Source organism: Mytilus californianus, unplaced genomic scaffold (assembly GCF_021869535.1).
Source record: "Mytilus californianus isolate M0D057914Y unplaced genomic scaffold, xbMytCali1.0.p SCAF_5, whole genome shotgun sequence".
Classification (NCBI taxonomy): domain Eukaryota; kingdom Metazoa; phylum Mollusca; class Bivalvia; order Mytilida; family Mytilidae; genus Mytilus; species Mytilus californianus.
The window spans coordinates 23760525-23773960 of record NW_026262701.1 but is presented as its reverse complement, the minus strand read 5'-3'; the positions used below and the strand labels follow the sequence as shown (position 1 = coordinate 23773960).

Here is a 13436-nt window from a genome sequence, read left to right as displayed (position 1 = left end):
AGGAAATGAGATGTGCCAATGGTTATACAACTGCCTACCAAATATCTTTGACTTACCTAAAACAGACCTAATCACAAACTTTAACAATGAATGATGCTACAAACACAGACACTGGAAACAGCACACCTAAAAGTAACTTTGTCAAGGAAAGACAATAAATCAAGAATTACTTATTTTCACTTTGAACAATTGAATTTTTGTAACTTCAAGCACCTGCATTTGAACTTGTCTGAAATTGTAAAAGTTTAAAAAAAAAACCCATAAAAAAAACGATCTATTAATAAAATCACTTTGTTATTTTATTGACAATATTCCATAGAAAATGCAAATGCAAAATCATCACTTTTAAAAGGTTCAAATTTTGTTTCAATCTTAATAACACAGTGTTTGCTAAGCTTTAAATCCTCTGTAGAAATATGTACTGGCTTCTTCAGTAAGTGTACACCTTGTCTAGAATAATAATCCCATTCTATTTTCTTGTTGATCACAGTTATGTCCCTTGGTCCTGTTGTTACAACATTTCCATCTCCAAAATCAAAATCAGCCCATAACACAATTCCATTACAACTACCATGACTACAAAATATTTAAATAAATTATATTTTTGATTATAAGTCAAACTTTATTTAATCCACAGTAATAACTAGCCCTGTCTGACAAAAATCTACATCTAGCTGAAATTCTGTATACAAAATATCGTTGACCTACTATTCAGCTTGAAAAAAAGTCAAGAAAATCATGAGTGCATACAATGAAATGTATTTACAGTGATAACTATAATGTGACAGGAACTCTTGGAAGATAAACTCATTTATGGCTAATCCTCCCATCAGCTCTAGTAAGCTGACCGAGCAAGGTCTTAATAGCCTATCAAGGTCACTAAACACTCCTGTAGTAGTATCTCTAATAAGCTGACCTAGCAAGGTCTTAATAGCCTATCAAGGTCGCTAAACACTCCAGTAGTAGTATCTCTAATAAGCTGACCGAGCAAGGTCTTAATAGCCTATCAAGGTCACTAAACACTCCTGTAGTAGTATCTCTAATAAGGGAACTGAGCAAGGTAATAATAGCCTATCAAGGTCGCTAAACACTCCTGTAGTAGTATCTCTAATAAGCTGACCAAGCAAGGTCTTAATAGCCTATCAAGGTCACTAAACACTCCTTTAGTAGTAACTCTAATAAGCTGACCCAGCAAGGTCTTAATAGCCTAACAGGGTCGCTAGCACTCCTGTAGTAGTATCTCTAATAAGCTGACAGAGTAAGGTCTTAATAGCCTATCAAGGTCACTAAACACTCCTGTAGTAGTAACTCTAATAAGCTGACTGAGCAAGGTCTTAATAGCCTATCAAGGTCACTAAACACTCCTGTAGTAGTATCTCTAATAAGCTGACAGAGCAAGGTCTTAATAGCCTATCAAGGTCACTAAACACTCTTGAAGTAGTATCTCTAATTATTCAGTATTTTGTAGTCTGACTTGAAGGAGATGCAGAAACTGAGAAGTTCATGATGAAATGTGTTATCTTTTATGAAAGAAAGTCCAAATAAAGTGTAAGACAATTGTATTTTTTGTTACAGTATTATTGTTTTATTTTGCCTTTCTCATTTACAATACAGGTTAGTTTTAAGAATCTGCTAGAAAAGTTGATCGCTTAGTCAGAATAATTAGCCAGCATGCTCAAATTAAATTTTTGATAATAATGGGATTTTAATTTATATGCAAATAATGTATGAATTAAATAACAAATGTTTCCTTATATTATGTATGTAATAATTGTTCATGTCAAATAGAGTATTGAAGAAGAATTACCCATACATATAGATACATTACAGAGTACTGTACACCAAGAACAAAATGGATATTTCATTGTGTATTTTAAGGCATTTCTTTAATTTACAGGAAGGTGTCAAAAGGTTTCTATAAAAAGTAACATTTTATAGATTTCTTTTACTAACAAATCATAAACGAAAATTTTCAATAGTCAATCTTTATTCGCTCATAATTCATAATAATAATCATTATTTAATTCAAGATATCATAAAACTAAGTGCATTGCATGAAATTATTTTTTAGTAAAGGTTCTTTCAGTGTATCTTATTTATTCATCAGACGAAAATTTTTAAAAGATTGATTGACTGATTGATAATGCTTAATGCCTCTTTCAGCACACTTGGCTTTTTCATGGCAGTAACTTTTTAATTGGTAGAATCCAAAGTACCAAAAAAGAAACCCCCAACCTTTAGCAGGAAAACTGACAATCTTAGTCAAATAAGATTAGAGCTGACAGCACATTGCAAAGGGCAGGGTTTGAATCACAACCTCAGTGTTGACATGTTAAGGATCAATGTAGATGAACTACTTTGACCATTTCACCAACTAGGCCCCAAAAATAAAAAGAAGTGTTGTGCTAAAAAATATTTTAATCTCACATGATTCCTATGCCTATATTTAGGGATCTAGTCAATGATTGACTTTAGTCATATATGTGTTTCGACCTTTAAGGAATTGAGGTTAAAGGCAGATCTTTTATAGGCTTTATTAGATTTATTCACGACTTTCCTAGACAATGGAGAATTTAGAGCTTAATGTGTCTTTTGTGAAATATAGCTTAAATCAAATAGAATAAATGATGGGAACATTCAAAGTTAAAATTCATGTTTCATTGCCAAAAGTGAAAAGAACAGTATCTAGTATATTTGATGGGTAGTATTTCTTAACTAACCTGTTAATGTTCAGTTTTGTGTTGGTCATACAAGGTAATGTTTTCTTGCTTACAAAATCTGTATAATCAAATGTATAGACATTCTTAACATCACTTCTGGCTTGACAAGGATATTCCCATAATGGCTGTGGTTCTACTGTCTCATCTGCTATATCAGACGATGCCTGAAAAAAATATTGAAGTGTTTACTTTTTTATTTTTTTTACTTAAGAAGTAATTAATTTCTTCTTAAAAACTCAAATCCTATCTAAGTTTTCTTTAAATATAACATGGTACCATGAGAGAAAATCACAACACTATAAATGCAATATTTTGAGATCATGTTGAGAAATAATGACCAGAATAATTACAAAAGAAAAGCAGTCAATAACAGTGCACATGTTGTAATTGCAATAATTCAGTCAACAATAACATCATTACACATGTAGTTGTAATTTTAAGGTCAAAGATAACATAATTGTAATTGTAATTATAAGGTCAAAGATAACATCATTGTAATTGTAATTATAAGGTCAAAGATAACAACATTGTTTTCTAATTATTAAATTGTAATAATATTACAAAGATAACAACATTGGTACTCTAAATAATGGTAATAATTTGGTCCAAGATAACAACATTGGTATTCTAATTAATGGTAATAATTAGGTCAAAGATAACAACATTGTTATTTTAATTAATTACAAAAATGTCAAAGCTAACAATTCTAAACTTGTCATCATTGAGATGGGAGCCATCTCTGTGGGCCCCGCTGTAAATAACATGTTACTATTTGACTATTAAAGATGTTAGTGGTTGAATCTGTTAGAGCAGGTTACATGTGCTACAGTACACCGGATGCACTTTACCCTTAATTATAGAAATATAATATAAAAGAAAAAAAAACTTCTTGAAATAGACACAGATTATTTAGCATTACTTGTCAAGCCAGAATTATGCCCTGGTGGAGTAATATCTCCACATATAATTACTCACAAGAGAATAAAACTAAGCCAGTTGTATGGATTGATGGAAAAAGACATAAAGATGAATTCTGCAGCAAATGTTAAGGACTACAATGACAATGATCAGCAGCAGTTTTCGTGTGGTAAACAATTTGTATGGATAAGCTGATATGAAGCACTTTTTTAAGTTATTACATAGTCTCGTTATGTGCTGAAAGTGATTTTATTCCATGTTTTTTAGTTAAAGTGTTGTATTTGGCTTAGGAAGTTGTACATACATTATGACACACCCTCTGGTGTTGGTTAATATACATGTCAAGTATAAACATTGAAATCATAACGGTTCTCAAGATATAGAGTGGACATGATCTGTACCATAGGACATGGGGTTGTCAACTGAAACCAAAGTTTTTGACCATGACCTTTGACCTAGGAAGTTGTACATACATTATGACACACCCTCTGGTGTTGGTTAATATACATGTCAAGTATAAACTTTGAAATCATAACGGTTCTCAAGATATAGAGCGGACACGATCTTTACCATAGGACATGGGGTTGTCAACTGAAACCAAAGTTTTTGACCATGACCTTTGACCTAGGAAGTTGTACATACATTATGACACACCCTCTGGTGTTGGTTAATATACATGTCAAGTATAAACTTTGAAATCATAACGGTTCTCAAGATATAGAGCGGACACGATCTTTACCATAGGACATGGGGTTGTCAACTGAAACCAAAGTTTTTGACCATGACCTTTGACCTAGGAAGTTGTACATACATTATGACACACCCTCTGGTGTTGGTTAATATACATGTCAAGTATAAACTTTGAAATCATAACGGTTCTCAAGATATAGAGCGGACACGATCTTTACAATAGGACATGGGGTTGTCAACTGAAACCAAAGTTTTTGACCTTGAACTTTGACCTAGGAAGTTGTACAAACATTATGACACACCCTCTGGTGTTGGTTAATATTCATGTCAAGTATAAAGTATGAGATTATAACGGTTCTCTAGATATAGAGTGGACGGACAGACGGACGAACAGACTGATCACTATAGGGCGACCTGCCACTAGGCTGGGCTCTAATAATTGTAATAATAAGGTCAATGATAACAACATTTTTATACCAATTTATTGTAATAATAAGGTCAAAGATAACATTGCAATTATAATCAATTTTAATAACACTATTAAAGATAACCACATTGTAATTCTAAATTAATTTTATATCAAATTATCTTGTAATCAAAACACATTAAAATAAAGAAGATGGTGGTTGTATGTCAATGAGACATCAATAAAACAACACAAAAGATCGAAACACTTTAAAGGTAATATAAACATTTGCTTTCAATATTTTAAGGGTTGAGACTTAACTAAGATGAGAGCCATAGTAAATCTTTCCCCAATTAAATTATAAATTGTGTTTTGTAATGTTTTTTTGTGCTATAATATAACAAGAGTGCACACGCTGAAATGTCTCATCTGCTTTACTGACCATTGATTTTATGTTGCAAATTTTAAAGATAAAGGTTTAACTACAAGTATCACAAACACTTAACATTTTTAAGATCCATGAAAATGAGGTTAAGGTCAGATGGTACCTGCCAGACAGACATGTACACTTACCGGGTACACTCATTCCATGTATCAAATATTGTTGACCTATTGCTTATGATAATTGAAAATAGTTCAAACACAAAAACTTAACATTGACCAATGAACCATGAAAATGAGGTCAAGGTCAGATGATACCTGCTAGACAGATATGTATACCTTACAATCATTCTATACACAAAATATAGCTGACCTATTGCTAGTAGTATTTAAACTAGAGGCTCTCAAGAGCCTGTGTCACTCACCTGACTCTACTTTGGTTTTAGAAATCATGTAAAGATAGATAAAAATCATAACAGATACCCAAATAATGATTGAGGCCAAATTTTGATTAATATTGGTCCCGTTATTTAATAAAATATCCTGGTGGCCATCTTGAACAGTAAATCGGCAACAAAGTAGCAACACTTGGTCAGCACTTCATAAGGAACATTCATGCCATGTTTGGTTTCATTCCATTCAGTGGTACTCTAAAAGAAGACATTTGTATGTATTTCCCATAGGGTCCTATGTTAAACTAAGCCCCCCCCCCCCCCCCCCCCCTAGCGGCCATCTTGGATGATGGATCGACTGCAAAGTAACAACACTTGGTCAGCAACTCATAAGGAACATTCATGCCATGTTTGGTTCAATTCCATTCAGTGGTTCTCTAAAAGAAGACAATTGTATGTATTTCCCATAGGGTCCTATGTTAAACTAAGTCCCCCGCTGTCGGCCATCTTGGATGATGGATCGGCTGCAAAGTAACAACACTTGGTCAACATCTCATAAGGAACATTCATGCCATGTTTGGTTCCATTCCATTTATTGGTTCTCTAAAAGAAGACATTTTTATGTATTTCCCAAAGGGTCCTATGTAAAACGAAGTCCCCCGCTGGGGGCCATCTTGGATGATGGATCGGCTACAAAGTAACAACACTTGGTCAGCATCTCATAAGGAAGATTCATGCCATGTTTGGTTTCATTCCATTTAGTGGTTCACTAAAAGAAGACATTTGTATGTATTTCCCATAGGGTCCTATGTTAAACTAAGTCCCCCGCTGTCGGACATCTTGGATGATGGATCGGCTACAAAGTAACAACACTTGGTCAGAACCTCATAAGGAACATTCATGCCATGTTTGGTTTCATTCCATTCAGTGGTTCTCTAAAAGAAGACATTTGTATGTATTTCCCATAGGGTCCTATGTTAAACTAAGTCCCCCGCTGGCGGCCATCTTGGATGATGGACCGACTGCAAAGTAACAACACTTGGTCAGCATCTCATACGGACCATTCATGCCATGTTTGGTTCCATTCCATTCAGTGGTTCTCTAAAAGAAGACATTTTTATGTATTTCCCATAGGGTCCTATGTTAAACTAAGTCCCCCGCTGGCGGCCATCTTGGATGATGGATCGGCTACAAAGTAACAACACTTGGTCAGCACCTCATAAGGAACATTCATGCCATGTTTGGTTTCATTCCATTCAGTGGTTCTCTAAAAGAAGACATTTGTATGTATTTCCCATAGGGTCCTATGTTAAACTAAGTTCCCCGATGGCGGCCATCTTAGATGATGGATCGGCTACAAAGTAACAACACATGGTCAACACCTCATAAGGAACATTCATGCCATGTTTGGTTTTATTCCATTCAGTGGTTCTCTAAAAGAAGTCATTTGTATGCATTTCCCATAGGGTCCTATGTTAAACTAAGTCCCCCGCTGTCGGCCATCTTGGATGATGGATCGGCTACAAAGTAACAACACTTGGTCAGCACCTCATAAGGAACATTCATGCCATGTTATGTTTTATTCCATTCAGTGGTTCTCTAAAAGAAGTCATTTGTATGCATTTCCCATAGGGTCCTATGTTAAACTTAGTCCCCCGCTGGCGGCCATCTTGGATGATGGATCGGCTACAAAGTAACAACACTTGGTCAGCACCTCATAAGGAACATTCATGCCATGTTTGGTTTCATTCCATTCAGTGGTTCTCTAGAAGAAGTTCAAAATGTAAAAAGTTAACGCCGACGCCGGACGACGGACGCCAAGTGATGAGAAAAGCTCACTTGGCCCTTCGGGCCAGGTGAGCTAAAAATAGACTAATACACAAAAACTTAACATTGACAAATGAACCATAAAAATGAGGTCAAGGTCAAATGATACCAGCTAGACTGACAAGTACATGTTACAATCATTCCATACAGCAAATAAAGTTGACCTATTGCTCAGTACTTGAAAAACAAACCAAAAACACAAAAACTTAACATTGACCAATGAACCATGAAAATGGGGTAAAGGTCAGATGAAACCTGCCAGTCTGATATGTACCCCTTACAATCATTCCATACACCACATATAGTTGACCTACTGCTTATAGTATCTGAGAAACAGACCTAATCACATAACTTTAACCTTATTCACAGATCCATGAAATGAGATCGAGGTCAGGTGAATCCTGTCTGACAGACATGTAGACGTTGCAAAGAACTAATATACCAAATATAGTTATCCTAATACTCATATTAAGTGAGAAATTTACATGACAAAAAAACTCAAATTTTTTTTCAAGCAGTCACTGAATCATGAAAATGAGGTCAAGGACAATGGACATATAACAGACTGAAACTTCGTAAAATATGGTATCTGCAAACAACGAACCATGAAAATTAGGTTAAGATCAAACGAACTCTGCCAGACAGCATGTACAACGTACAATCATTCCATACACCAAATATAGTTGACCTATGGCTTACAGTATCTAATAAACTGACAAAACCACGAAAACTTACATTGACCAATGAACCATCAAAATGAGGTCAAGGTCAAATGAAACCTGCCAGTCAGACATGTATAACTTACAATGATTCCATACATTTTGGGGGCCCTTTATAGCTTGCTGTTCGGTGAGAGCCAATGCTCCGTGTTGAAGACCGTACTTTGACCTATAATGGTTTACTTTTTATAAATTTTGACTTGGATGGAGAGTTGTCTCATTGGCACTCATACCACATCTTCTTATATCTATTAAATCTAACTAACCTATTTCTTATAGTAACTAAGTTACACACTTGACCACGAAAAATTAACCGTGACCATTGGTCCATGAAATGATGTTGAGATCAGTTGTCTAACGGACATGAAGAATTTGTAAGGATCCCCTTTACCAAATATAGTTATCATATTACTCATGCTACCTGAGTATTTTGCATGACAAAAAGACTACACATTTGTTCAAACCGTCACTGAACCATACAAATATAGTCAAGGACATTAGACATATGACAGTCGTAAACTTCGTAACATAAATATTTGTATACAAGGTATAAAGCATCCAGGTCTTTTACCTTCTGAAATATAAAGCTTTATACAAAGAGTTTACGCCGCTGCCTGATGGTAATCCATATGTCTCGCATACTGTGACTTTTCGTCGCAGGCGAGACAAAAATGAGTAGTTGTGGTATGATTGCCAATGAGACTACTATCCATCAGAGTCAAAATGAAGTGGTAGAAAGCAATTATAGGCCACCATACTATCTTCAGCAATGAGAAAAAAACCCTACCGTAAAAAAGCTAGGTTTTTTTTGTAGATGTTTTGTGAATACTTAGACATATCTTAGTCATGTATCATTTCCACAAACAAGTTTCATATAAAGTAGCTACAGTATCATATCTGTATAAATTACCTCAATTAATTTGTCAAAAATATCCAAATCAAAACCCTCACAGTTTCCAACAGGCGCTTTTATCTTCCAGAGATCTATAAAGTCTACAGCTACAGCCTTTATAGTCATTCTACATGGTAAAACTATTGTCTCAGGATGCAAAACGTTGGATAAACATTTTACAGAATGCCAGAACTGTATATGATGCCATGGTAACATTGATGTTTGGAAATATGGTTCTCCTACAACTAAGTCAACCTGAAATATTACCACAGTATACATTATGTTTTATGTTTTATTTGAAAAGGTCATTTGAGTATCATTAAGATTACAAATGGTCATATTTGTAGTCTTGCAATGCCTTATCCGCAACCAAATTTTCAGGAAATACAACAAAAAACTGTCATATTTTTAAGAAACAAAATCAATGTATGACCTTTAAAATGTTTAACAAATGTCAAACTGTACCAATACCACAGCATCTTGAAATGAAATTTGAAAATGCTAATACAACTGCATTCCAAATATCATTGACCTACCACTAGTAGGTACCCTTGATTTGACCTAATCACAGACTTTAACATATAAACTAAACAAAACTTTCAAAGTGAAGAGACCATGTAACTTGTGGACTTGATAAGATATTTGTTACTAGAATATTACTCAACCTTGTTTCCATCAACATCATCAATGGTCACATTCTCTGGATGTTTCTCTATCACCTTGATCTTTTCACTCAGACTGTTTTCTTCTATGAATCTATCAACAATTCTTTTACACAATGGATTAGATTCTACAGTATAAACCTGAAATGAAATTCAGCAAGCTTTATAGATGAAAGAACATGGATTTTTCTAATTAGAAATTTTCAGTGACAGAAGGATACAAAAATATGTAATAGAGATCATAAATAAAACTAACAGCTGCGTCAAGAGCGCATGATATGATATGCCTGTCTTGTGCATATTGAATTTTTTCAGGATATCCTTAGGCATATAATAATTGCCTTAAATATTACTGTTAAAAGTCCCATAACTCTTGAACGACAAACCCCAAATTTTACAAGGTAAAAAGGGAGCCTACATTCACCATTCCCAACAACAGTGTAAAATTTGTAGTAACATGATCCAAGCATTTAAAAATAATGTGTGACACATAAAAAAATAAATGGGGAATGTGTCCATGGGACACAGATGATGCCCCCACTTGCATAAAACGTTATAAAGGGATATAACTCAAGAACTGTAAAAGTGACACTATCCAAATTTGTACTTGATCTGAGTTTTGTGGTAATAAGCATTGTGTATAAGTTTCATAATATTTGGTTGAGGCAAACTAAAGTTAGAGAACAGAAACAAATATTTCAGGAATTTTCCATTTGTAAAGGGCATAACTCTAGAACGGTAAAAGTGACGCCACCAAAATTCAAACTTGATCTGTGTTTTGTGGTAATGAGCATTGTGTATAAGTTTCCTAACTTTTGGTTGAGGCAAACTAAAGTTAGAGAATGGAAACGAAAAATTCAGCAATTTTTCCATTTGTAAAGGGGCATAACTCTAGAACAGTAAAAGTGACGCCACCCAAATTCAAACTTGATCTGTGTTTTGTGGTAATAAGCATTGTGTATAAGTTTCATAACTTTTGGTTGAGGCAACCTAAAGTTAGAGAATGGAAACCCAATTTTGGGACATGCGTACGTACGTACGTACAGACGGACAAGGGTAAAACTTAATGCACCCTTCACTACGGCGGGGGCATAAAAATCCTAAATCTGATGGTTAAAGCTCAATACCTCTGGAATAACAAATTGATTGAAAAAATTTCAAAATCAAAACATATTTTACTTTCACTAATTCAAACAATTGTGTAAAGTTTCCAGTAAATTGATCCAAGCATACCCCAAATTTTCTTAAATCAGACAGTTAAAGTCCCATAACTTTGGAACAAGGGTCTGAAAACGGTCATGTTTTCAAGACATGACCGAAGATTTAAGGTCCTTGAACGAATTGTATTTTGGGATTTAGGTCATGATTCTTTTGAATGAAAATTTACGAAGATTGGACAAATTTATTAGATATTGCTTTTTTTTTTACAAAGTTACAAAATCTTAATTGCCATTTTTTTTCCAGCAATAAAAATGCCTCTTAAAACTGTATGATAATCCACAGGGCCCTACAAGTAACTGATCAATACCTCCATGGATATTATATTTACTTGTGTTGACACCTGCAGAAAATACTGACCAAGTACAGACGATTGACCTTATCATGAAATACTTTTTCAGCAAAGGCTATCAATAATTTAGATTTTGAAATTAAATCTTTCTATACAATCTTTAACTGTTAAAAGAGAAACTTCAGGTTAAGACGAACATGCCAATATTCATTACTTAGTACATTTTTGTACTTGTGCATGCAAGTGTCCTCTTCCTTTTTTTGACAAGTACATGATTAGACGCTTGACCATAGCCAGAAGAAAAAGCTGTATGATAAATTAAGGAATAACAGTACTGTAGTTGAAAAGTTGCCGCCGTCAAATCAAAATTTACGTTGACAACTCTTCCACTACAGTACTGTTATTCTGATTCTAATGCATTACAAAAAGAAATAATACGTTAGAGCTTAAAAAAATGTATAAATTTGAAATAAAATAAAATTCCTCGAAACTTCATGTCAATGATTTTCGTGCACCAACCTCATGTCTAAACATGACGTCATAAAAATGCGAACTTACAAACTAAAGCTAATTACGTAACTTCTATGATTCAAATTTGGATAAAATCACATCAAAACGGCTTTTTTGAGGTAGGTGATGTTTTTTTTTTTATAATATTGTAATAATCGAAAACATTTGTTGATCAAAGCAATTCAAAATGGTGGGTCACTCCTTAGTTATGACATGTCAACTAGTATCCGATTTTTGTTGTAATTCATAATCAGCTTGAAAACTTTCCATTTCTCAAAATGAAAGAAGCATGGTCAATTCCTACAGAATTTGCAGTTTTAAGTCATTAAATCATTGCAGTCTTAAATTGTTGCATTTAACATATTATTCTAGTACGCTTTTTCCAAAACAGGTACAAATTGATTATGCAGTCAATTCCTACAGAATTTGCAGTTTTAAGTCATTAAAATCATTGCAGTTTTAAACTGTTGTATTTTACATATTATTTTTGAATGCTTTTACAAAAACAGGTTCAAATTGATTATGCAGTTTAGACCATAAAACCATTGATAATAGTTTGTATACGTCATGATAATTTGAAATTGAAAATGACTGTAATGTGTGAAAAATTTCCAGACCCTTGCTCTGGAACTACAAATCAGAATTTGTTTTAAATATAAAGGGAGCTTAATTAATCCCAACAAAAGTTTTATTTTAAAGGTAATCATTCAAGCATACCGTGCAATATGTGCAAAACTGCCTTATAAAATCAGATAGTTTCATAACTTTGGAACAAACACAAAAATTTCAAAATCCAACATGTTTTTTTCACTGATTCCAATATCACATACAAGTTTCATGAGGTTTGATCAAAGCCTTCTCTAATCTTTCAATGAAATGTGAATGGACAGACAGACAATTGTATACACTACTATGTCCCTTCAATGATTGGCATATGATTATTTGTGAATTTGACACCAAAAAATCTGCCAATTTTGGAAGATAAACCCATAACAGAGCCAAATCCTCAATAAAATAATATATTTGAATCACAAAACTACATCATATAGCAAAACATAATCCTTGGTAAAGCTGTTGCTCAAATCTGAATATTTATAATCTGACAATGTAAAACAAGGCAGTTCTTGCCACTTTCACTAGTGTATTTCCTTAAATTCTTTAAGTGCTGTGAGCATTTATGTATTTATGTAAGAAGACTAACTCCTAACTCCTGACAGGTGAACAGGATCATAACTTAAAGAACTATCAAGCTAGGGGGGGATTTGGGGGGTATATATCATGATGTATAAGTAGAGTTCTTTCTATTTCAATGATGCACTTGTTTATTACCTGTTTGACACCAAGTCTAGTGGCTATCAGTGGTAGAAGGCTTCCATCACTTATACATAGACATACTGTATCATCTTTAATATTCTAGAATAAAAAAAAACACTTATTGCAGTAAAATAACGTGATTTAACTGGGCAATAGAATCTGACAATTTCACATGTGAAATAAATCTGATAATTTCACTCGTCTGACATCATACAACAACAGGTGTTGTTAAGCCTTTTTGTTGATGATGAAGCATCAAACATATTCAAAATGCATAGAAAAGATATAGTTCCATACATTTTGAACTTTATTTCAATCCAAAAGTCAATGTAACAAAAAGAATAACTAATCCAAGAATTAAAATATTCAAAAATATTCAACTCATGACCCAACAACACTGATTATTAACTCATGTGCAACACACATTTGTGAATTAATGTGTTGTTTGGTCACTCGTTGAATATTTTTTATATATTTGAATTCTTAGTCACTCGT

At 33.8% G+C, this 13436-nt stretch overlaps 1 protein-coding gene across 1 annotated transcript in view; it reads right to left on the bottom strand.

Moving 5' to 3' along the window:
* Positions 1-277: 277 nt before the first annotated feature.
* LOC127703043 (protein arginine N-methyltransferase 7-like) overlaps positions 278-13436 on the bottom strand; it is a 32994-nt gene continuing 19835 nt past the window's right edge. The window contains exons 10-14 of the mRNA XM_052207433.1: positions 12957-13040; positions 9611-9748; positions 8964-9200; positions 2721-2884; positions 278-576 (exon numbers count right to left, since the gene is read on the bottom strand). Coding sequence (XP_052063393.1) covers positions 300-576; positions 2721-2884; positions 8964-9200; positions 9611-9748; positions 12957-13040 — 900 coding nt within the window. The 3' untranslated portion in view covers positions 278-299. The remainder of the gene's footprint in view (positions 577-2720; positions 2885-8963; positions 9201-9610; positions 9749-12956; positions 13041-13436) is intronic.